The sequence below is a fragment of the Meleagris gallopavo genome, chromosome 22 (assembly GCF_905368555.1).
Source record: "Meleagris gallopavo chromosome 22, MGAL_WU_HG_1.1, whole genome shotgun sequence".
Taxonomy (NCBI): domain Eukaryota; kingdom Metazoa; phylum Chordata; class Aves; order Galliformes; family Phasianidae; genus Meleagris; species Meleagris gallopavo.
In genome coordinates, this window is record NC_139425.1 from 2028546 (window position 1) to 2053506 (window position 24961).

The 24961-nt window shown below is 52.0% G+C and overlaps 3 protein-coding genes and 1 pseudogene across 3 annotated transcripts in view; all 4 read right to left on the reverse strand.

Annotated features, from left to right (window-relative positions):
* Positions 1-1706: 1706 nt before the first annotated feature.
* Positions 1707-4468, reverse strand: LOC146542915 (uncharacterized). Its single transcript, XM_085241841.1, has 6 exons — positions 4394-4468; positions 4149-4274; positions 3419-3580; positions 3074-3163; positions 2357-2723; positions 1707-2290 (listed from the first exon to the last, which is right to left on the reverse strand). The coding sequence occupies exons 1-6, from the start codon at positions 4466-4468 to the stop codon at positions 1707-1709; spliced, it is 1404 nt and encodes a 467-aa protein (XP_085097967.1).
* Positions 4469-4872: 404 nt separating this feature from the next.
* LOC146542916 (uncharacterized) lies at positions 4873-9810 on the reverse strand. The gene is made up of 5 exons (XM_085241488.1): positions 9739-9810; positions 9349-9474; positions 8619-8780; positions 8274-8363; positions 4873-5499 (listed from the first exon to the last, which is right to left on the reverse strand). Exons 1-5 carry the CDS (start codon positions 9808-9810, stop codon positions 4873-4875), a joined length of 1077 nt encoding a protein of 358 aa, XP_085097614.1.
* Positions 9811-12677: 2867 nt separating this feature from the next.
* On the reverse strand, positions 12678-18624 carry LOC146542917 (uncharacterized; annotated as a pseudogene).
* Positions 18625-22581: 3957 nt separating this feature from the next.
* Positions 22582-24961, reverse strand: part of LOC146542918 (uncharacterized) — a 32195-nt gene continuing 29815 nt past the window's right edge. The window contains exon 20 of the mRNA XM_085241702.1: positions 22582-23208. Within this exon, the coding sequence (XP_085097828.1) occupies positions 22582-23208 (627 nt within the window). The remainder of the gene's footprint in view (positions 23209-24961) is intronic.

Here is a 24961-nt window from a genome sequence, read left to right on the forward strand (position 1 = left end):
TTGGAGCCTTCCCTGCCCAGCTCAGGTTTGGGCAACTTCTCAGGCAGCTTCATTGCACGTCCCGTGCTCAGTGAGTCTCCCTGAGGTTTGTGCTGCATGAAAGCCACATTCCTTCTTCTGCGTTGGCCAGACTGGAGATTATGGCATGAAGGAGCAGGGCCAGCTGGTCTGTGAGGCTGCATGGGGCTGGCTTTCTTACCCACAATGTAATCCCCAGGACCAGGCGGGAGCTCGTCAGTGTCTGTCATTGGTCTGTGGGCAGATTTCTTCAAGTTGGATATCTTTTGAAGAAACATGTCCTGGAAGGGAACAGCAGGTTTAGGCTCGGTCTTGTCTCAGAAAGTGCCTCCAACCCTGCATGCTGATGCTTTATGCCAACGAGGTCCAGCACTGCGACACTGAACATGAGGAGCTTAAAAAGGAACCAATATACTCCAAGGAACATAACGGTCCTCAGTCCTCTATATAATGCTCTTAAGATGAAGTAAAGATGCATAGTTGCCCGCATTCCTCACCAATAGTTGTCATGGGGTTATCCCTAGATATAAGCCCGTGACACGGGGGCACAGGCCCCGGGAAAAAGAAAAAAAAAGGGGTACCCACGGCTTGCCGTGCGACCGTGCCGGCCCCGGGCTGCGTGCTCTGGGACAGGGGGAAGGGCAGAGAGCTAGCAGATAGTTTTAACAAAGAGAAAACACAACGGCAGCGATCTGAGGAGGAGCGGTAATTTACTGAATTTAACCCAGTCAAACAAAACGAGACAGACAAGAGTATCCAAAGTACGTGTCAGACAACGATAGTGCGAGGGAAGCACGTGCTTTTCTTCCCGGCGAGCTGGGACGGCTGAGCTGGGGCCAGAGCGAAAGGCAGACACTTCAGGTCCTCTCCAGAGCTCCATCCCACTGCTTCTGAGTGCCAAAGTCCTCCGAGGATGCCGCCCCTCCCCTCCCATCAGACACACAAAATGCCCATAAAAGGCAGCAAACGGGACCAGAACATAAACTCTTTAACTCCCACTGGTCGACACAATGCTCTGATGCGGAATACTGCCAAGAATAAAAATCACCAAACCACAACAGTGGGCCAGGAGCAGAGGTATAGAAGACATACCTGGCATGCTGCTATTCAAAGCGTGAGAGGTCTTTACTGTGGATGGGACACCAAAATGCTTGTTTTCTGCAAATAGGAATGACTGTTCCCAACTGGAAATGCCACAGGTAAATCTCACTACCCTGTTGTCAACACGTGTCATCCATCTGACGTCCTCCTGCTGTAACTGGAGAAGCAGAAACTTAACTGCTGCCTCCTATAAGAAAAGACTGGACTGGACAAGCTAACGTGAAAATAACCACATATACTTCCGTCAGCTAACTGAAGACAATGCTTCTTGAAATTTGGCAGTCCCACGCTCTGGTAAACCATCAGGCTGAAGGGGCTCAGGGGGCTCCTGAAGCTGTCCTCTGCAATCAGATTCCCCAGCACCTGCGATGTGCTGGCAGGCGAAGAAGGAACAACAGAGAACAGATTGGCTGTCAGGAATTTTTATTTCTTTCATTCTTTATGTATTTATGTTGCAATCGGTTGAAAGGAACTTTCCCCTTTGTTGGGACATGCGTATGAGATTGTTGTTAAGAGTAGATGACACGGTGACCGAGGCATGAGCAGGATGGGTGGAGGGGTTTAGGTGGTCCAGAAGTTCCAAAGGCTTACGGCCTTTGGTGCAGCTCATCCTCTAAACGTTTCTTTGCTCTTAAACCTGCATTGGTGACAAGGGATTTGGCACACCTAAGAAGCAGTTCTTCTTGCTCCTCCTCCTTCACTTTGGAGACAGCATTTTCAATGCTCTCCTTTACAATGCGGCGACTCAGCTGGAAGATGTCAGCAGTGCTTGGCATTGGTTGGATCACGGGCAGCTTTTCTCTCTGCCTTGTTGCCAGGCTCTGCTCTTCTGATGAGCCTCGTCCTGCCCTCCTGCTCTGCCATGACAGAGGCACCTGGGATGGCTGCGGCTGCCTCTGTGAGAGATGGTTGTTGGGAAGCTTGAAGGTTTCAGAATATTCAGCATCAAACTCTTGCTCAGAGTGAGAAGCTGCAAAGGACTGCAACGTGTTGCAGACGCTTCCAGTAGCTTCTCGAGTGGCTCTAAGGGAAGCCTGCGAAGACACTTTGTCAGAGGCTTCCATTCCGGGGAAGTTTTTCCCACTTCCTAACAATCTTTGTCTGATGCTGAGGGAGGGCCTCCTTAACGCACTGGCAGGTGGATCCAGCGCCTTCACCCCCTCCAACTCTTCTTTCTTAAGTGCCTCTTGAAGACTCTGCTCTTCCCTGTGCTGTTCAGACACAGCTCTGAACTCACGATCTCTGTGGAATTGTGGCTTCCTTCTTGAGGCAGTTTCAGTAAGGATATTTGCAGGGAGCTTGGCACCCTTGCTGCTTGCCTCAAGTTTAGGCAACTTGACAGGTGACTTCACTGCACGCCCCATGCTCTTTGAATCTGCCAGAAGGTCTTCCTGAACAAAAGCCACTTTCAGCCTTCTATTCTGACCAGCCTGACGAGTGTTGCTCGGAGGAGGGCCAGCTGGTTTGTGAGGCTGCCGTGGACTGCCTTTCTCCTCCACAACCACGTCCACAGCAGTGGCTGAGCGCAGGCAAGATTTCTCCATGTCCATTGTTAGTCTGTAGGCAGATTTCTTTGAACCAGGCATCTTCTGACCAAGATTTTCCTGGAAGGGAACAGTGGATTTAGGCTTGGTCTTGTCTCTGAAAGTTCCTGCCTCCCTGCAGGCTGATGATCTACACCGATGAGGGCCAGCATCTGCTTCAGCCATGCAGTGAGGGCAGAAGAGAAGAGCTGCCTCAGTGCTCTGTTTGCAAGCAAGCAACATTCCCAGCCGTCGCATGCCAGCGTGCTGTGATAAATCAGCCCCAGGCAGGGTTGTCCTTTCCATGCCGCAGGGAACACTAGCCCAGCCCTCACCTTTTCTGCATTCCCCATCTCAGATCCATCAAGTAAAGCCCGTGCCCTCGGTGCCATGCCACGGACACGTGCCTACCAACACCAGGTTTTGCCTACCTCTTTTTGCCTCTTTATTTTCTCCCGCTCCAGCTTCAGCCTGGTCAGGTACTGCCTGTACTCGTTGAACTCTTTCAGAGTGCAGACAACCTACAGAGAGACAAGGGCAGATGACTCCCAAGAACTGTTGTGGCAGTTACCCACACAGCCTTCCAGAAATGTGCAGGCCCCCAGCAGCAGGGGAGCTGCTCCTCTCCACCCTTCCCTCCCCAGCCGTGGGGACGCTGCCTCCTCCCTCCTTCCCAGGGCCAAGGGGACTCCACACTGGGGTGCCAGGCCCCTCCCCGGCTGTCTGGAAACCCCTGCAGAGGAGACCTGTGCTGGTCAGGCCTCATCCAAACCTACTTTGCCATCCTCGGTGACAAGGCCCCTGTTCTTCAGGTTCTGCAGGTTGTCTTTGCGGTTGTGGTAGTCCTGCAGATATGGGTCATGCAGGCTGTTGTATTCTGCGCGCAGATGGCGACAGTATGGATCTCCCAGATCAAAATAAGGAGAAGGCTGGTGAAGCTGGAAGAGATGTGTTGCAGAGTGTGAATGGAGAAGGAGAGAGCAGCAAAGAGACAAAGATGCTTCACAGCTGCTCACGCACACAGGCTGGCCTCTTGCACGCCCAGCTGGAGGAGGAGCATGCTGTGTGCATTTCCCAAACAGACACATCTGGGTTTTTCTAAGACCTCCAAGAGGGAGAGCAGGAGAAGGTTGCACCCTCCAGAAATGACCTGGTCTCCACATTTCTGGCTGTGCCAGATGGCATCCCAATGCACTGCCAGCAGCTGCAGGCAGGGCCCCAGCCTCCTGCTTGTCTGGTGCCAGATATGGTGATGGGATTAGTGCTGGCAAGCTCATCCGATTGGAGAGCCCAGCTTTCTGAACCTCTCCTGACCACTGGGCACTGCTATTGGCAAGCCCTCGGTTGTCTCCCTGCTGTGGAGCCGGGAGTGTCCCTTCATTCCCCCACGCGGTCGGAGCAAAGGGCCGCAGTCCCCACTGTCGAGCAGGTCCCACAAGGTCTCCATGGCATGATGGCAACGCCAGGAGACAAGAGGCCCTTTTGACCCTTTCCTCCTCCTCTCACCTTTTCCCCCAGCTTTGTCCTGCAGAAGACAGGCTTGGTGCCAGGCTGCACAGGGATTTTGACCCCCAGTGGGAGGCCCAGCAGCCCGCTACCTCCTGCTCCAACTTTCCGTCCTCGGGGTCGGAGCTAGAAAGACAAAGACACTCTTGCACGCTCAGGCACAGATTGTCTGCACTCTGCTTCAGCCATGCCGTGAGGGATTTGGCACACTCAAGCAGCGGTTCTTCATGCTCCTTCTCCCTCACTTTGGAGACAGCATTTTCAATGCCCTCCTTTACAATGCAGCGACTCAGAGGAGAGACGTCAGCAGTGCTTGGCATTGGTTGGATCACGGGCAGCTTTTCTCGCTGCTTTGTTGCCGGGCTCTGCTCTTCTCTTGAGCCTCGTCCTTCTGTCCTGCTCTGTCGTGACAGAGGCACCTGGGATGGCTGTGGCTGCCTCTGAGTGAGATGGCTGTTGGGAAGCTTGATGGTTTCAGAATATTTGCAGCCAAAGTCTTGCTCAGAGTGAGAAGCTACAAAGGATTGCAACTTCTTCCAAACACTTCCAGCAGCTTCTAGTATGACTTGAAGCCTGAAGAGAAAAGCCTGCGAGGATGCTTTGTCAGAGGCTTCTCTTGCTCTTGTTTTCCTGTTTTTAAAGTTATGGCAGTAATGGACTGCTCCCACAGCCTGGCTGCTGGCCTTGGCTCAGGTGCACTGGCTGTGCTGGATGCAAATGAATGCTACTTCCAAACTTCCTTCAGTATTCTCCCTGCAGCATTCCACGCCATCAATGCAATTTTCTGCTCGTGATTGACACGTGGCATCTTTGAAGGCTCTGCTCTTTTGGCACTCGTGAGCACGTTTTGACTGCTCTTTTGGGGAGCCCTCCTTGAGGAGCAGACAGGACGATCCAGTGCCTTCCACTTCCCTGTTCCTTCTCTCAACACCGTCCCAGTCACCTCTTGAAGACTGTCGGCTTGTTTTTCAGACATCGCTCTGAATTCGTAATGTCCAGGGAACTGTGTTTTTGTTTTTGAGGCAGCAACAGTGTGGATGCTTCTGTGGAGTTTGGAGCCTTCCCTGCCCAGCTCAGGTTTGGGCAACTTCTCAGGCAGCTTCATTGCACGTCCCGTGCTCAGTGAGTCTCCCTGAGGTTTGTGCTGCATGAAAGCCACATTCCTTCTTCTGCGTTGGCCAGACTGGAGATTATGGCATGAAGGAGCAGGGCCAGCTGGTCTGTGAGGCTGCATGGGGCTGGCTTTCTTACCCACAATGTAATCCCCAGGACCAGGCGGGAGCTCGTCAGTGTCTGTCATTGGTCTGTGGGCAGATTTCTTCAAGTTGGATATCTTTTGAAGAAACATGTCCTGGAAGGGAACAGCAGGTTTAGGCTCGGTCTTGTCTCAGAAAGTGCCTCCAACCCTGCATGCTGATGCTTTATGCCGACGAGGTCCAGCACTGCGACACTGAACATGAGGAGCTTAAAAAGGAACCAATATACTCCAAGGAACATAACGGTCCTCAGTCCTCTATATAATGCTCTTAAGATGAAGTAAAGATGCATAGTTGCCCACATTCCTCACCAATAGTTGTCATGGGGTTATCCCTAGATATAAGCCCGTGACACGGGGGCACAGGCCCCGGGAAAAAGAAAAAAAAAGGGGTACCCACGGCTTGCCGTGCGACCGTGCCGGCCCCGGGCTGCGTGCTCTGGGACAGGGGGAAGGGCAGAGAGCTAGCAGATAGTTTTAACAAAGAGAAAACACAACGGCAGCGATCTGAGGAGGAGCGGTAATTTACTGAATTTAACCCAGTCAAACAAAACGAGACAGACAAGAGTATCCAAAGTACGTGTCAGACAACGATAGTGCGAGGGAAGCACGTGCTTTTCTTCTCGGCGAGCTGGGATGGCTGAGCCGGGGCCAGAGCGAAAGGCAGACACTTCAGGTCCTCTCCAGAGCTCCATCCCACTGCTTCTGAGTGCCAAAGTCCTCCGAGGATGCCGCCCCTCCCCTCCCATCAGACACACAAAATGCCCATAAAAGGCAGCAAACGGGACCAGAACATAAACTCTTTAACTCCCACTGGTCGACACAATGCTCTGATGCGGAATACTGCCAAGAATAAAAATCACCAAACCACAACAGTGGGCCAGGAGCAGAGGTATAGAAGACATACCTGGCATGCTGCTATTCAAAGCGTGAGAAGTCTTTACTGTGGATGGGACACCAAAATGCTTGTTTTCTGCAAATAGGAATGACTGTTCCCAACTGGAAATGCCACAGGTAAATCTCACTACCCTGTTGTCAACACGTGTCATCCATCTGACGTCCTCCTGCTGTAACTGGAGAAGCAGAAACTTAACTGCTGCCTCCTATAAGAAAAGACTGGACTGGACAAGCTAACGTGAAAATAACCACATATACTTCCGTCAGCTAACTGAAGACAATGCTTCTTGAAATTTGGCAGTCCCACGCTCTGGTAAACCATCAGGCTGAAGGGGCTCAGGGGGCTCCTGAAGCTGTCCTCTGCAATCAGATTCCCCAGCACCTGCGATGTGCTGGCAGGCGAAGAAGGAACAACAGAGAACAGATTGGCTGTCAGGAATTTTTATTTCTTTCATTCTTTATGTATTTATGTTGCAATCGGTTGAAAGGAACTTTCCCCTTTGTTGGGACATGCGTATGAGATTGTTGTTAAGAGTAGATGACACGGTGACCGAGGCATGAGCAGGATGGGTGGAGGGGTTTAGGTGGTCCAGAAGTTCCAAAGGCTTACGGCCTTTGGTGCAGCTCATCCTCTAAACGTTCCTTTGCTCTTAAACCTGCATTGGTGACAAGGGATTTGGCACACCTAAGAAGCAGTTCTTCTTGCTCCTCCTCCTTCACTTTGGAGACAGCATTTTCAATGCTCTCCTTTACAATGCGGCGACTCAGCTGGAAGATGTCAGCAGTGCTTGGCATTGGTTGGATCACGGGCAGCTTTTCTCTCTGCCTTGTTGCCAGGCTCTGCTCTTCTGATGAGCCTCGTCCTGCCCTCCTGCTCTGCCATGACAGAGGCACCTGGGATGGCTGCGGCTGCCTCTGTGAGAGATGGTTGTTGGGAAGCTTGAAGGTTTCAGAATATTCAGCATCAAACTCTTGCTCAGAGTGAGAAGCTGCAAAGGACTGCAACGTGTTGCAGACGCTTCCAGTAGCTTCTCGAGTGGCTCTAAGGGAAGCCTGCGAAGACACTTTGTCAGAGGCTTCCATTCCGGGGAAGGGTTTCCCACTTCCTAACAATCTTTGTCTGATGCTGAGGGAGGGCCTCCTTAACGCACTGGCAGGTGGATCCAGCGCCTTCACCCCCTCCAACTCTTCTTTCTTAAGTGCCTCTTGAAGACTCTGCTCTTCCCTGTGCTGTTCAGACACAGCTCTGAACTCACGATCTCTGTGGAATTGTGGCTTCCTTCTTGAGGCAGTTTCAGTAAGGATATTTGCAGGGAGCTTGGCACCCTTGCTGCTTGCCTCAAGTTTAGGCAACTTGACAGGTGACTTCACTGCACGCCCCATGCTCTTTGAATCTGCCAGAAGGTCTTCCTGAACAAAAGCCACTTTCAGCCTTCTATTCTGACCAGACTGACGAGTGTTGCTCGGAGGAGGGCCAGCTGGTTTGTGAGGCTGCCGTGGACTGCCTTTCTCCTCCACAACCACGTCCACAGCAGTGGCTGAGCGCAGGCAAGATTTCTCCATTTCCATTCTTAGTCTGTAGGCAGACTTCTTTGAACCAGGCATCTTCTGACCAAGATTTTCCTGGAAGGGAACAGTGGATTTAGGCTTGGTCTTGTCTCAGAAAGTTCCTGCCTCCCTGCAGGCTGATGATCTACACCGATGAGGGCCAGCATCTGCTTCAGCCATGCAGTGAGGGCAGAAGAGAAGAGCTGCCTCAGTGCTCTGTTTGCAAGCAAGCAACATTCCCAGCCATCGCATGCCAGCGTGCTGTGATAAATCAGCCCCAGGCAGGGTTGTCCTTTCCATGCCGCAGGGAACACTAGCCCAGCCCTCACCTTTTCTGCATTCCCCATCTCAGATCCATCAAGTAAAGCCCGTGCCCTCGGTGCCATGCCACGGACACGTGCCTACCAACACCAGGTTTTGCCTACCTCTTTTTGCCTCTTTATTTTCTCCCGCTCCAGCTTCAGCCTGGTCAGGTACTGCCTGTACTCGTTGAACTCTTTCAGAGTGCAGACAACCTACAGAGAGACAAGGGCAGATGACTCCCAAGAACTGTTGTGGCAGTTACCCACACAGCCTTCCAGAAATGTGCAGGCCCCCAGCAGCAGGGGAGCTGCTCCTCTCCATCCTTCCCTCCCCAGCCGTGGGGACGCTGCCTCCTCCCTCCTTCCCAGGGCCAAGGGGACTCCACACTGGGGTGCCAGGCCCCTCCCCGGCTGTCTGGAAACCCCTGCAGAGGAGACCTGTGCTGGTCAGGCCTCATCCAAACCTACTTTGCCATCCTCGGTGACAAGGCCCCTGTTCTTCAGGTTCTGCAGGTTGTCTTTGCGGTTGTGGTAGTCCTGCAGATATGGGTCATGCAGGCTGTTGTATTCTGCGCGCAGATGGCGACAGTATGGATCTCCCAGATCAAAATAAGGAGAAGGCTGGTGAAGCTGGAAGAGATGTGTTGCAGAGTGTGAATGGAGAAGGAGAGAGCAGCAAAGAGACAAAGATGCTTCACAGCTGCTCACGCACACAGGCTGGCCTCTTGCACGCCCAGCTGGAGGAGGAGCATGCTGTGTGCATTTCCCAAACAGACACATCTGGGTTTTTCTAAGACCTCCAAGAGGGAGAGCAAGAGAAGGTTGCACCCTCCAGAAATGACCTGGTCTCCACATTTCTGGCTGTGCCAGATGGCATCCCAATGCACTGCCAGCAGCTGCAGGCAGGGCCCCAGCCTCCTGCTTGTCTGGTGCCAGATATGGTGATGGCCCTAGTGCTGGCAAGCTCATCCGATTGGAGAGCCCAGCTTTCTGAAACTCTCCTGACCACTGGGCACTGCTGTTGGCAAGTCCTCGGTTGTCTCCCTGCTGTGGAGCCGGGAGTGTCCCTTCATTCCTCCACGTGGTTGGAGCAAAGGGCCGCAGTTCCCACTGTCGAGCAGGTCCCACAAGGTCTCCATGGCATGATGGCAACCCCAGGAAACAAGAGGCCCTTTTGACCCTTTCCTCCTCCTCTCACCTTTTCCCCCAGCTTTGTCCTCCAAAAGACAGGCTTGGTGCCAGGCTGCACGGGGATTTTGACCCCCAGTGGGAGGTCCAGCAGCCCGCTACCTCCTGCTCCAACTTTCTGTCCTCCGGGTCGGAGCTAGAAAGACAAAGACAAAGACTCTCTTGCGCACTCAGGCACTCCAGTCCCCTCTCCAGCCCCACCTCCATTCCCTTTGGCAGCTCCCTTCCCACTTCTTAGCCCAACTTTGGGATGTGCAGAGAGATGCGATTCCCTGCAAGCCTTCTCCTGCGCCAGCATGAGAAGATGCCCCTCAGCCTCCAGAGAGCATCTCCGGCCCCAGAGCAGTCCCACATAGCCCAGGCTGCTGCACTCAGCCCTCTCTGAGGACCCGGTGCTCACCTTTCCGCTCCTCCCCGCTATGCTCAGAATTGCATCTGGATTTCGGAATCCAGCAGTGCCACAGCGCTCCATGGCTCCTTGCAGGAACTCTCAGAGATCTGCGACCTTCCGCTGCCACCTCTCGCTCCAGCAGCAGCGAACTGAGGCCACCCAGCCGCAGTCCCAGCCTGCAGCTTTATGTCACGTTCACCCCCTGTTGCATCACAATGCCGTCACAGTGTCACCGCGCCGCCACCCGGCAACCCTGCAGCTGCATGGAGGCCATTCTGGGTGCACTCACTGCAAGCTGCTCCAGCTGGCCCTGCTTTGAGTCCAGGGCCTGGACTAGCTTTTCTCTGTCTTCCATTGCAGATAGGCTGCATGAGGCACAGATTCCTTCCAGGATTCTTCCTGAGTTAATTTCACAGAATCACAGAATCGTTGGGGTTGAAGGGACCTGTAGAGATCATCATTTCTTCATGTCCCAGGATGAAATTTGATGGTGTAAAGATATCTAATAGGACCATAATGTAGTTAAGGTGCTCCTCCTTGCTGTCGCTGTTTCTCTTAAAATGTTCTGGTTTGGTTGAAATTGACCTGTAAAGCACCCATCTTGGAGGGTGGTTGCCTGTGCACAAATATGCCAAGACATACCAAAGGTGTTTGACAAATCCTATGCAGAACTACAGAGAATGGGGAGAGTTGTGAAGTTTGGAAAATTGCGTTTTGTAGGCCTGGTCCTACCCAGATGTGGGCCAGGATCAGAGGTATAGAAGACATACCTGGCATGCTGCTATTCAAAGCGTGAGAGGTCTTTATTGTTGGTGGCATACCGAATTGCTTGTTCTCTCCAAATAGGAATGACTGTTCCCCATTGTTCCGTGACTGGCGAGGCGGAGGGATTTCACGAATCCGCACCTCCAGAAAAGGGAAACAGGGTCCCCAAAATAATTAAAAACAGTGGCAACGATCTGAGGAGAAACAAACTAATTTCCTAAATGTGGTATCAGAATGCAAGATAATACACTGTAACACAATATGAAATATAATGAGAGGGAGCGTCCGAAAGGTGGGTAGGCATTACGATAAGGCTGAGGTGAGATGCACAATCCGGTTGAGCAGCAGGGAGGAGAGCCTGATGAAGAAGGGAAGCATCAGGTGACCTTGCCAGGGTTATATCTCCTCTCTGACCGCATAGCCCCCTCGACTACGTAGTTCTTTTTCTATTCCGGACAGGTACCCGGCACTGGAGCATTAAGACTCTAACTCCCATTGCGCTCCATGATGTGGAATAAATACCGATAACCAAAAGTCATAAAACCACGACACTGATGTGCTCCTGCCATTGTTGGAGAAGCTGAAACTTTACTGCTACCTCCTATAGGAAAGGAGGCTGGACAAGCTGACGTGAAAATAAACACATATACTTCCGTCAGCTAAATGGAGACAATGCTTCTTGAAATGAAAGCTTCTTTGAAGGCCAAGTGCGGGGCCCTGCACTTTGGCCACAACAAGCCCATGCAGCGTAATAGGCTTGGGGACGAGTGGCTGGATGAGTGTGAAGAGGAAAGGGACCTGGGGGTGTCGGTTGACGCTCGGCTGAGCATGAGCCAGCAGTGTGCCCAGGTGGCCGTTAGGGCCAACGGCATCCCGGCCTGCATTTCAAATAGTGTGGCCAGCAGGAGCAGGGAGGTGATCATCCCCTGTACTCAGCACCTCGAGTAATGTGTTCAGTGTTGGGCCCCTCACTACAGGAAAGACATTGAGGCCCTGGAACGTGTCCAGAGAAGGGCAGCAAAACTGGTGAGGGGTCTGGAGCACAGGCCTCATGAGGAGTGGCTGAGGGAGCTGGGACCGTTTAGTCTGGAGAGGAGGAGGCTGAGAGGAGACCTCATTGCACTCTACAACTTCCTGAAGGGAGGTTGTGATGAGGAGGGGTTTGGCCTCTTCTCTCCGGCCACAAACAGGACCCGAGGAAATGGCCACAAGTTGTACCAGAGGAGGCTGAGGTTAGGCACGAGGAAAAGCTTTTTCTCTCAGGGAGTGGTCAGGCACTGGAATGGCTGCCCAGGGCGGTGGTGGAGTCGCCATCCCTGGCAGTGTTCAAGAGGCATCTGGATGAGGAGCTACAAGATAGGTTTTAGTGCTTGTGGTAGCAATAGTAGTGGGAGGACGGTTGGACTAGATGATCTTGCAGGTTGTTACCAACCTTGTGATTCTCTGATACTATGATATTTGGCCGTTCCATGCTCTGATACACTAGCAGACTTCAGAGGCTCAGGGGGCTCCTGAAGCTGTCCTCTGGCAATCAGATTCCCCAGCACCTGTGATGTGCTGGCAGGCAAAGATGGAAGAGAGAAGAGTTTGGCTGTCAGTAATCTCCTAGAAGAGAAAATTGTGATAATTCCGCCAAAATGACAATTATTATTATTATTATTACTTTTTTATTTATTCATCTATCTATCTATTTATTTATTTATTTCTTTATTTTGCAGGAGGTTGAAAGGAACTTTCCCCTTTGGATGGACATGCGTAGGAGACTGTCTTTCATAGTAGATGACACAGTGACTGAGGCATGAGCAGGATGGGTGGAGGGCTTTAGGTGGTCCAGTAGTTCCCTTGAAGTGCTCACAGCACTAGGCTATAGGCATGCATGAAATAACAAAAGATTTTTTTCTGACCATCTTGTAGAAAACGCAGTGAATTAGGTTGCGTGCAGTTAATGTGGAGGTCAGTGCATAATCATGTCCGTCAGGAGACACTTCCAGAGTATTTCAGAGTCCTTCTTTGCTGATGATAGGTTACAGAACACCAATAATGTTCTGTTTCTCAAGTCTGAAGAACAAAAGTGTGTTGCGGCTAACAAACGCAAACAGTGAATCGTATGATCAGAGGCATAGAAAGGCTGAGGTTAGCAGAGACCTCTAGATTCTGGGCTGGGAGGAGGTGCCCTGAGCTCCTCAGGCCTGGGCAGCACAGCCTTGACACGCGCCCCTGGGCGCCGAGCTCCTGTCTGGGCAGGGCAATTGGGACATGCTGGAGGAACGGGCAGACTGCAGGCCCGTGGAGGGGAAGGAGCCGGAGGTGCTCCCCAGCTTCTGCTCTGTTTGGGTTTCTCACGTGGGTGTGGAAGAGGTGCAATCCAGGGACTTCTGAAGGTCTTCTGGCATGCCAGGAGCACCTCGCCCAGAGCCACACCGGATGGGTGGCAGGAGATGAGGTGAGCTTTGGAGGTCCTTAGAGGGACGGCTCTCCTTGCCACCTCTTGGGCAGGGCTCTTTGACAGCAGGCCTCCCAGAGCTCAGCTGTAGCCCACGCGCTGCCTGAGCCTTAGAGCTCTGCTCTGATACGGAGCCCACCGTCCCAGATGCCGGGGTGTTGGCATCCAACATTGCTCATTCTCTACAATTTTCTTTGCTTTTAAAACTACTTCAGTGACAATGGATTTGGCACACTCAAGCAGCAGTTCTTCTTGCTCCTCCTCCTGCACTTTGGAGACAGCCTTTTCAATGCTCTCCTTTACAGTGCAGTGACTCAGATGAGAGACGTCAGAGTGTTTGGCATTGGTTGGATCATGGGCAGCTTTTCTCTCTGCCTTGTTGCCAGGCTCTGCTCTTCTGATGAGCATCATCCTTCCGTCCGTCCGGCTCTGCCATGACAGAGGCACCTGGGATGGCTGTGGCTGCCTCTGAGAGAAATGGTTGTTGGGAAGTTTGATGGTTTCAGAATATTCAGCACCAAACTCCTGCTCAGAATGAGAAGCTACAATGGACCGCAATGTGTTGCAGACACTTCCAGCGGCTTCTAGTTTGATTTCGTGAGGGGAAGCCTGCGAGGATGCTTTGTCAGAGGCTTCTCTTGCTCTTGTTTTCCTGTTTTGAAAGTTATGGCAGTAATGGACTGCTCCCACAGCCTGGCTGCTGGCCTTGGCTCAGGTGCACTGGCTGTGCTGGATGCAAATGAATGCTACTTCCAAACTTCCTTCAGTATTCTCCCTGCAGCATCCCACGCCATCAATGCAATTTCCTGCTCGTGATTGAAACGTGGCATCTTTGAAGGCTCTGCTCTTTTGGCACTCGTGAGCACGTTTTGACTGCTCTTTTGGGGAGCCCTCCTTGAGGAGCAGACAGGACGATCCAGTGCCTTCCACTTCCCTGTTCCTTCTCTCAACACCCTCCCAGTCTCCTCTTGAAGTCTCTCTGTTTGTTTTTCAGACATCGCTCTGAATTCGTAATGTCCAGGGAACTGTGTTTTTGTTTTTGAGGCAGCAACAGTGTGGATGCTTCTGTGGAGTTTGGAGCCTTCCCTGCCCAGCTCAGGTTTGGGCAACTTCTCAGGCAGCTTCATTGCACGTCCCGTGCTCAGTGAGTCTCCCTGAGGTTTGTGCTGCATGAAAGCCACATTCCTTCTTCTGCGTTGGCCAGACTGGAGATTATGGCATGAAGGAGCAGGGCCAGCTGGTCTGTGAGGCTGCATGGGGCTGGCTTTCTTACCCACAATGTAATCCCCAGGACCAGGCGGGAGCTCGTCAGTGTCTGTCATTGGTCTGTGGGCAGATTTCTTCAAGTTGGATATCTTTTGAAGAAACATGTCCTGGAAGGGAACAGCAGGTTTAGGCTCGGTCTTGTCTCAGAAAGTGCCTCCAACCCTGCATGCTGATGCTTTATGCCGACGAGGTCCAGCACTGCGACACTGAACATGAGGAGCTTAAAAAGGAACCAATATACTCCAAGGAACATAATGGTCCTCAGTCCTCTATATAATGCTCTTAAGATGAAGTAAAGATGCATAGTTGCCCGCATTCCTCACCAATAGTTGTCATGGGGTTATCCCTAGATATAAGCCCGTGACACGGGGGCACAGGCCCCGGGAAAAAGAAAAAAAAAGGGGTACCCACGGCTTGCCGTGCGACCGTGCCGGCCCCGGGCTGCGTGCTCTGGGACAGGGGGAAGGGCAGAGAGCTAGCAGATAGTTTTAACAAAGAGAAAACACAACGGCAGCGATCTGAGGAGGAGCGGTAATTTACTGAATTTAACCCAGTCAAACAAAACGAGACAGACAAGAGTATCCAAAGTACGTGTCAGACAACGATAGTGCGAGGGAAGCACGTGCTTTTCTTCTCGGTGAGCTGGGACGGCTGAGCCGGGGCCAGAGCGAAAGGCAGACACTTCAGGTCCTCTCCAGAGCTCCATCCCACTGCTTCTGAGTGCCAAAGTCCTCCGAGGATGCCGCCCCTCCCCTCCCATCAGACACACAAAATGCCCATAAAAGGCAGCAAACGGGACCAGAACATAAACTCTTTAACTCCCACTGGTCGACACAATGCTCTGATGCGGAATATTGCCAAGAATAAAAATCACCAAACCACAACAGTGGGCCAGGAGCAGAGGTATAGAAGACATACCTGGCATGCTGCTATTCAAAGCGTGAGAGGTCTTTACTGTGGATGGGACCCAAAATGCTTGTTTTCTGCAAATAGGAATGACTGTTCCCAACTGGAAATGCCACAGGTAAATCTCACTACCCTGTTGTCAACACGTGTCATCCATCTGACGTCCTCCTGCTGTAACTGGAGAAGCAGAAACTTAACTGCTGCCTCCTATAAGAAAAGACTGGACTGGACAAGCTAACGTGAAAATAACCACATATACTTCCGTCAGCTAACTGAAGACAATGCTTCTTGAAATTTGGCAGTCCCACGCTCTGGTAAACCATCAGGCTGAAGGGGCTCAGGGGGCTCCTGAAGCTGTCCTCTGCAATCAGATTCCCCAGCACCTGCGATGTGCTGGCAGGCGAAGAAGGAACAACAGAGAACAGATTGGCTGTCAGGAATTTTTATTTCTTTCTTTCTTTATGTATTTATGTTGCAGTAGGTTGAAAGGAACTTTCCCCTTTGTTGGGACATGCGTATGAGATTGTTGTTAAGAGTAGATGACACGGTGACCGAGGCATGAGCAGGATGGGTTGGAGGGGTTTAGGTGGTCCAGAAGTTCCAAAGGCTTACGGCCTTTGGTGCAGCTCATCCTCTAAACGTTTCTTTGCTCTTAAACCTGCATTGGTGACAAGGGATTTGGCACGCCTAAGAAGCAGTTCTTCTTGCTCCTCCTCCTTCACTTTGGAGACAGCATTTTCAATGCTCTCCTTTACAATGCGGCGACTCAGCTGGAAGATGTCAGCAGAGCTTGGCATTGATTGGATCACGGGCAGCTTTTCTCTCTGCCTTGTTGCCAGGCTCTGCTCTTCTGATGAGCCTCGTCCTGCCCTCCTGCTCTGCCATGACAGAGGCACCTGGGATGGCTGCGGCTGCCTCTGTGAGAGATGGTTGTTGGGAAGCTTGAAGGTTTCAGAATATTCAGCATCAAACTCTTGCTCAGAGTGAGAAGCTGCAAAGGACTGCAACGTGTTGCAGACGCTTCCAGTAGCTTCTCGAGTGGCTCTAAGGGAAGCCTGCGAAGACACTTTGTCAGAGGCTTCCATTCCGGGGAAGGGTTTCCCACTTCCTAACAATCTTTGTCTGATGCTGAGGGAGGGCCTCCTTAACGCACTGGCAGGTGGATCCAGCGCCTTCACCCCCTCCAACTCTTCTTTCTTAAGTGCCTCTTGAAGACTCTGCTCTTCCCTGTGCTGTTCAGACACAGCTCTGAACTCACGATCTCTGTGGAATTGTGGCTTCCTTCTTGAGGCAGTTTCAGTAAGGATATTTGCAGGGAGCTTGGCACCCTTGCTGCTTGCCTCAAGTTTAGGCAACTTGACAGGTGACTTCACTGCACGCCCCATGCTCTTTGAATCTGCCAGAAGGTCTTCCTGAACAAAAGCCACTTTCAGCCTTCTATTCTGACCAGCCTGACGAGTGTTGCTCGGAGGAGGGCCAGCTGGTTTGTGAGGCTGCCGTGGACTGCCTTTCTCCTCCACAACCACGTCCACAGCAGTGGCTGAGCGCAGGCAAGATTTCTCCATGTCCATTCTTAGTCTGTAGGCAGACTTCTTCGAATCGGACATCACCTGACCAAGATTTTCCTGGAAGGGAACAGTGGATTTAGGCTCGGTCTTGTCTCAGAAAGTTCCTGCCTCCCTGCAGGCTGATGATCTACACCGATGAGGGCCAGCATCTGCTTCAGCCATGCAGTGAGGGCAGAAGAGAAGAGCTGCCTCAGTGCTCTGTTTGCAAGCAAGCAACATTCACAGCCATCGCATGCCAGCGTGCTGTGATAAATCAGCCCCAGGCAGGGTTGTCCTTTCCATGCCGCAGGGAACACTAGCCCAGCCCTCACCTTTTCAGCATTCCCCATCTCAGATCCATCAAGTAAAGCCCGTGCCCTCGGTGCCATGCCACGGACACGTGCCTACCAACACCAGGTTTTGCCTACCTCTTTTTGCCTCTTTATTTTCTCCCGCTCCAGCTTCAGCCTGGTCAGGTACTGCCTGTACTCGTGGAACTCTTTCAGAGTGCAGACAACCTACAGAGAGACAAGGGCAGATGACTCCCAAGAACTGTTGTGGCAGTTACCCACACAGCCTTCCAGAAATGTGCAGGCCCCCAGCAGCAGGGGAGCTGCTCCTCTCCACCCTTCCCTCCCCAGCCGTGGGGACGCTGCCTCCTCCCTCCTTCCCAGGGCCAAGGGGACTCCACACTGGGGTGCCAGGCCCCCCCCCGGCTGTCTGGAAACCCCTGCAGAGGAGACCTGTGCTGGTCAGGCCTCATCCAAACCTACTTTGCCATCCTCGGTGACAAGGCCCCTGTTCTTCAGGTTCTGCAGGTTGTCTTTGCGGTTGTGGTAGTCCTGCAGATATGGGTCATGCAGGCTGTTGTATTCTGCGCGCAGATGGCGACAGTATGGATCTCCCAGATCAAAATAAGGAGAAGGCTGGTGAAGCTGGAAGAGATGTGTTGCAGAGTGTGAATGGAGAAGGAGAGAGCAGCAAAGAGACAAAGATGCTTCACAGCTGCTCACGCACACAGGCTGGCCTCTTGCACGCCCAGCTGGAGGAGGAGCATGCTGTGTGCATTTCCCAAACAGACACATCTGGGTTTTTCTAAGACCTCCAAGAGGGAGAGCAGGAGAAGGTTGCACCCTCCTCCAGGAATGATCTGGTCTCCACATTTCTGGCTGTGCCAGATGGCATCCCAATGCACTGCCAGCAGCTGCAGGCAGGGCCCCAGCCTCCTGCTTGTCTGGTGCCAGATATGGTGATGGCCCTAGTGCTGGCAAGCTCATCCGATTGGAGAGCCCAGCTTTCTGAAACTCTCCTGACCACTGGGCACTGCTGTTGGCAAGCCCTCGCTTGTCTCCCTGCTGTGGAGCCGGGAGTGTCCCTTCATTCCCCCACGCGGTCGGAGCAAAGGGCCGCAGTTCCCACTGTCGAGCAGGTCCCACAAGGTCTCCATGGCATGATGGCAACCCCAGGAAACAAGAGGCCCTTTTGACCCTTTCCTCCTCCTCTCACCTTTTCCCCCAGCTTTGTCCTCCAAAAGACAGGCTTGGTGCCAGGCTGCACGGGGATTTTGACCCCCAGTGGGAGGTCCAGCAGCCCGCTACCTCCTGCTCCAACTTTCTGTCCTCCGGGTCGGAGCTAGAAAGACAAAGACAAAGACTCTCTTGCGCACTCAGGCACTCCAGTCCCCTCTCCAGCCCCACCTCCATTGCCTTTGGCAGCTCCCTTCCCACTTCTTAGCCCAACTTTGGGATGTGCAGAGAGACGCGATTCCCTGCAAGCCTTCTCCTGCGCCAGCATGAGAAGATGCCCCTCAGCCTCCAGAGAGCATCTCCGGCCCCAGAGCAGTCCCACATAGCCCAGGCTGCTGCACTCAGCCCTCTCTGAGGACCTGGTGCTCACCTTTCCGCTCCTCCCCGCTATGCTCAGAATTGCATCTGGATTTCGGAATCCAGCAGTGCCACAGCGCTCCATGGCTCCTTGCAGGAACTCTCAGAGATCTGCGACCTTCCGCTGCCACCTCTCGCTCCAGCAGCAGCGAACTGAGGCCACCCAGCCGCAGTCCCAGCCTGCAGCTTTATGTCACGTTCACCCCCTGTTGCATCACAATGCCGTCATAGTGTCACCGCGCCACCACCCGGCAACCCTGCAGCTGCATGGAGGCCATTCTGGGTGCACTCACTGCAAGCTGCTCCAGCTGGCCCTGCTTTGAGTCCAGGGCCTGGACTAGCTTTTCTCTGTCTTCCATTGCAGATAGGCTGCATGAGGCACAGATTCCTTCCAGGATTCTTCCTGAGTTAATTTCACAGAATCACAGAATCGTTGGGGTTGAAGGGACCTGTAGAGATCATCATTTCTTCATGTCCCAGGATGAAATTTGATGGTGTAAAGATATCTAATAGGACCATAATGTAGTTAAGGTGCTCCTCCTTGCTGTCGCTGTTTCTCTTAAAATGTTCTGGTTTGGTTGAAATTGACCTGTAAAGCACCCATCTTGGAGGGTGGTTGCCTGTGCACAAATATGCCAAGACATACCAAAGGTGTTTGACAAATCCTATGCAGAACTACAGAGAATGGGGAGAGTTGTGAAGTTTGGAAAATTGCGTTTTGTAGGCCTGGTCCTACCCAGATGTGGGCCAGGATCAGAGGTATAGAAGACATACCTGGCATGCTATTCAAAGCGTGAGAGGTCTTTATTGTTGGTGGCATACCGAATTGCTTGTTCTCTCCAAATAGGAATGACTGTTCCCCATTGGAAATATCACAGGTCAGTCTCACCATCCTGTTGTCAGGACGTGTCATCCATCTGAGTTTCAACGGTTTCTGGGCTGGGTCGGCCCGGTTCCGTGACTGGCGAGGCGGAGGGATTTCACGAATCCGCACCTCCAGAAAAGGGAAACAGGGTCCCCAAAATAATTAAAAACAGTGGCAACAATCTGAGGAGAAACAAACTAATTTCCTAAATGTGGTATCAGAATGCAAGATAACACACTGTAACACAATATGAAATATAATGAGAGGGAGCGTCCGAAAGGTGGGTAGGCATTACGATAAGGCTGAGGTGAGATGCACAATCCGGTTGAGCAGCAGGGAGGAGAGCCTGATGAAGAAGGGAAGCATCAGGTGACCTTGCCAGGGTTATATCTCCTCTCTGACCGCATAGCCCCCTCGACTACGTAGTTCTTTTTCTATTCCGGACAGGTACCCGGCACTGGAGCATTAAGACTCTAACTCCCATTGCGCTCCATGATGTGGAATAAATACCGATAACCAAAAGTCATAAAACCACGACACTGATGTGCTCCTGCCATTGTTGGAGAAGCTGAAACTTTACTGCTACCTCCTATAGGAAAGGAGGCTGGACAAGCTGACGTGAAAATAAACACATATACTTCCGTCAGCTAAATGGAGACAATGCTTCTTGAAATGAAAGCTTCTTTGAAGGCCAAGTGCGGGGCCCTGCACTTTGGCCACAACAAGCCCATGCAGCGTAATAGGCTTGGGGACGAGTGGCTGGATGAGTGTGAAGAGGAAAGGGACCTGGGGGTGTCGGCTGACGCTCGGCTGAGCATGAGCCAGCAGTGTGCCCAGGTGGCCGTTAGGGCCAACGGCATCCCGGCCTGCATTTCAAATAGTGTGGCCAGCAGGAGCAGGGAGGTGATCATCCCCTGTACTCAGCACCTCGAGTAATGTGTTCAGTGTTGGGCCCCTCACTACAGGAAAGACATTGAGGCCCTGGAACGTGTCCAGAGAAGGGCAGCAAAACTGGTGAGGGGTCTGGAGCACAGGCCTCATGAGGAGCGGCTGAGGGAGCTGGGACCGTTTAGTCTGGAGAGGAGGAGGCTGAGAGGAGACCTCATTGCACTCTACAACTTCCTGAAGGGAGGTTGTGATGAGGAGGGGTTTGGCCTCTTCTCTCCGGCCACAAACAGGACCCGAGGAAATGGCCACAAGTTGTACCAGAGGAGGCTGAGGTTAGGCACGAGGAAAAGCTTTTTCTCTCAGGGAGTGGTCAGGCACTGGAATGGCTGCCCAGGGCGGTGGTGGAGTCGCCATCCCTGGCAGTGTTCAAGAGGCATCTGGATGAGGAGCTACAAGATAGGTTTTAGTGCTTGTGGTAGCAATAGTAGTGGGAGGACGGTTGGACTAGATGATCTTGCAGGTTGTTACCAACCTTGTGATTCTCTGATACTATGATATTTGGCCGTTCCATGCTCTGATACACTAGCAGACTTCAGAGGCTCAGGGGGCTCCTGAAGCTGTCCTCTGGCAATCAGATTCCCCAGCACCTGTGATGTGCTGGCAGGCAAAGATGGAAGAGAGAAGAGTTTGGCTGTCAGTAATCTCCTAGAAGAGAAAATTGTGATAATCCCGCCAAAATGACAATTATTATTATTATTATTACTTTTTTATTTATTCATCTATCTATCTATTTATTTATTTATTTCTTTATTTTGCAGGAGGTTGAAAGGAACTTTCCCCTTTGGATGGACATGCGTAGGAGACTGTCTTTCATAGTAGATGACACAGTGACTGAGGCATGAGCAGGATGGGTGGAGGGCTTTAGGTGGTCCAGTAGTTCCCTTGAAGTGCTCACAGCACTAGGCTATAGGCATGCATGAAATAACGAAAGATTTTTTTCTGACCATCTTGTAGAAAACGCAGTGAATTAGGTTGCGTGCAGTTAATGTGGAGGTCAGTGCATAATCATGACCGTCAGGAGACACTTCCAGAGTATTTCAGAGTCCTTCTTTGCTGATGATAGGTTACAGAACACCAATAATGTTCTGTTTCTCAAGTCTGAAGAACAAAAGTGTGTTGCGGCTAACAAACGCAAACAGTGAATCGTATGATCAGAGGCATAGAAAGGCTGAGGTTAGCAGAGACCTCTAGATTCTGGGCTGGGAGGAGGTGCCCTGAGCTCCTCAGGCCTGGGCAGCACAGCCTTGACACGCGCCCCTGGGCGCCGAGCTCCTGTCTGGGCAGGGCAATTGGGACATGCTGGAGGAACGGGCAGACTGCAGGCCCGTGGAGGGGAAGGAGCCGGAGGTGCTCCCCAGCTTCTGCTCTGTTTGGGTTTCCCACTTGGGTGTGGAAGAGGTGCAATCCAGGGACTTCTGAAGGTCTTCTGGCATGCCAGGAGCACCTCGCCCAGAGCCACACCGGATGGGTGGCAGGAGATGAGGTGAGCTTTGGAGGTCCTTAGAGGGACGGCTCTCCTTGCCACCTCTTGGGCAGGGCTCTTTGACAGCAGGCCTCCCGGAGCTCAGCTGTAGCCCACGCGCTGCCTGAGCCTTAGAGCTCTGCTCTGATACGGAGCCCACCGTCCCAGATGCCGGGGTGTTGGCATCCAACATTGCTCATTCTCTACAATTTTCTTTGCTTTTAAAACTACTTCAGTGACAATGGATTTGGCACACTCAAGCAGCAGTTCTTCTTGCTCCTCCTCCTGCACTTTGGAGACAGCCTTTTCAATGCTCTCCTTTACAGTGCAGTGACTCAGATGAGAGACGTCAGAGTGTTTGGCATTGGTTGGATCATGGGCAGCTTTTCTCTCTGCCTTGTTGCCAGGCTCTGCTCTTCTGATGAGCATCATCCTTCCGTCCGTCCGGCTCTGCCATGACAGAGGCACCTGGGATGGCTGTGGCTGCCTCTGAGAGAAATGGTTGTTGGGAAGTTTGATGGTTTCAGAATATTCAGCACCAAACTCCTGCTCAGAATGAGAAGCTACAATGGACCGCAATGTGTTGCAGACACTTCCAGCGGCTTCTAGTTTGATTTCGTGAGGGGAAGCCTGCGAGGATGCTTTGTCAGAGGCTTCTCTTGCTCTTGTTTTCCTGTTTTGAAAGTTATGGCAGTAATGGACTGCTCCCACAGCCTGGCTGCTGGCCTTGGCTCAGGTGCACTGGCTGTGCTGGATGCAAATGAATGCTACTTCCAAACTTCCTTCAGTATTCTCCCTGCAGCATCCCACGCCATCAATGCAATTTCCTGCTCGTGATTGAAACGTGGCATCTTTGAAGGCTCTGCTCTTTTGGCACTCGTGAGCACGTTTTGACTGCTCTTTTGGGGAGCCCTCCTTGAGGAGCAGACAGGACGATCCAGTGCCTTCCACTTCCCTGTTCCTTCTCTCAACACCCTCCCAGTCTCCTCTTGAAGTCTCTCTGTTTTGTTTTCAGACATCGCTCTGAATTCGTAATGTCCAGGGAACTGTGTTTTTGTTTTTGAGGCAGCAACAGTGTGGATGCTTCTGTGGAGTTTGGAGCCTTCCCTGCCCAGCTCAGGTTTGGGCAACTTCTCAGGCAGCTTCATTGCACGTCCCGTGCTCAGTGAGTCTCCCTGAGGTTTGTGCTGCATGAAAGCCACATTCCTTCTTCTGCGTTGGCCAGACTGGAGATTATGGCATGAAGGAGCAGGGCCAGCTGGTCTGTGAGGCTGCATGGGGCTGGCTTTCTTACCCACAATGTAATCCCCAGGACCAGGCGGGAGCTCGTCAGTGTCTGTCATTGGTCTGTGGGCAGATTTCTTCAAGTTGGATATCTTTTGAAGAAACATGTCCTGGAAGGGAACAGCAGGTTTAGGCTCGGTCTTGTCTCAGAAAGTGCCTCCAACCCTGCATGCTGATGCTTTATGCCAACGAGGTCCAGCACTGCGACACTGAACATGAGGAGCTTAAAAAGGAACCAATATACTCCAAGGAACATAATGGTCCTCAGTCCTCTATATAATGCTCTTAAGATGAAGTAAAGATGCATAGTTGCCCGCATTCCTCACCAATAGTTGTCATGGGGTTATCCCTAGATATAAGCCCGTGACACGGGGGCACAGGCCCCGGGAAAAAGAAAAAAAAAGGGGTACCCACGGCTTGCCGTGCGACCGTGCCGGCCCCGGGCTGCGTGCTCTGGGACAGGGGGAAGGGCAGAGAGCTAGCAGATAGTTTTAACAAAGAGAAAACACAACGGCAGCAATCTGAGGAGGAGCGGTAATTTACTGAATTTAACCCAGTCAAACAAAACGAGACAGACAAGAGTATCCAAAGTACGTGTCAGACAACGATAGTGCGAGGGAAGCACGTGCTTTTCTTCTCGGTGAGCTGGGACGGCTGAGCCGGGGCCAGAGCGAAAGGCAGACACTTCAGGTCCTCTCCAGAGCTCCATCCCACTGCTTCTGAGTGCCAAAGTCCTCCGAGGATGCCGCCCCTCCCCTCCCATCAGACACACAAAATGCCCATAAAAGGCAGCAAACGGGACCAGAACATAAACTCTTTAACTCCCACTGGTCGACACAATGCTCTGATGCGGAATATTGCCAAGAATAAAAATCACCAAACCACAACAGTGGGCCAGGAGCAGAGGTATAGAAGACATACCTGGCATGCTGCTATTCAAAGCGTGAGAGGTCTTTACTGTGGATGGGACACCAAAATGCTTGTTTTCTGCAAATAGGAATGACTGTTCCCAACTGGAAATGCCACAGGTAAATCTCACTACCCTGTTGTCAACACGTGTCATCCATCTGACGTCCTCCTGCTGTAACTGGAGAAGCAGAAACTTAACTGCTGCCTCCTATAAGAAAAGACTGGACTGGACAAGCTAACGTGAAAATAACCACATATACTTCCGTCAGCTAACTGAAGACAATGCTTCTTGAAATTTGGCAGTCCCACGCTCTGGTAAACCATCAGGCTGAAGGGGCTCAGGGGGCTCCTGAAGCTGTCCTCTGCAATCAGATTCCCCAGCACCTGCGATGTGCTGGCAGGCGAAGAAGGAACAACAGAGAACAGATTGGCTGTCAGGAATTTTTATTTCTTTCTTTCTTTATGTATTTATGTTGCAGTAGGTTGAAAGGAACTTTCCCCTTTGTTGGGACATGCGTATGAGATTGTTGTTAAGAGTAGATGACACGGTGACCGAGGCATGAGCAGGATGGGTTGGAGGGGTTTAGGTGGTCCAGAAGTTCCAAAGGCTTACGGCCTTTGGTGCAGCTCATCCTCTAAACGTTTCTTTGCTCTTAAACCTGCATTGGTGACAAGGGATTTGGCACGCCTAAGAAGCAGTTCTTCTTGCTCCTCCTCCTTCACTTTGGAGACAGCATTTTCAATGCTCTCCTTTACAATGCGGCGACTCAGCTGGAAGATGTCAGCAGAGCTTGGCATTGATTGGATCACGGGCAGCTTTTCTCTCTGCCTTGTTGCCAGGCTCTGCTCTTCTGATGAGCCTCGTCCTGCCCTCCTGCTCTGCCATGACAGAGGCACCTGGGATGGCTGCGGCTGCCTCTGTGAGAGATGGTTGTTGGGAAGCTTGAAGGTTTC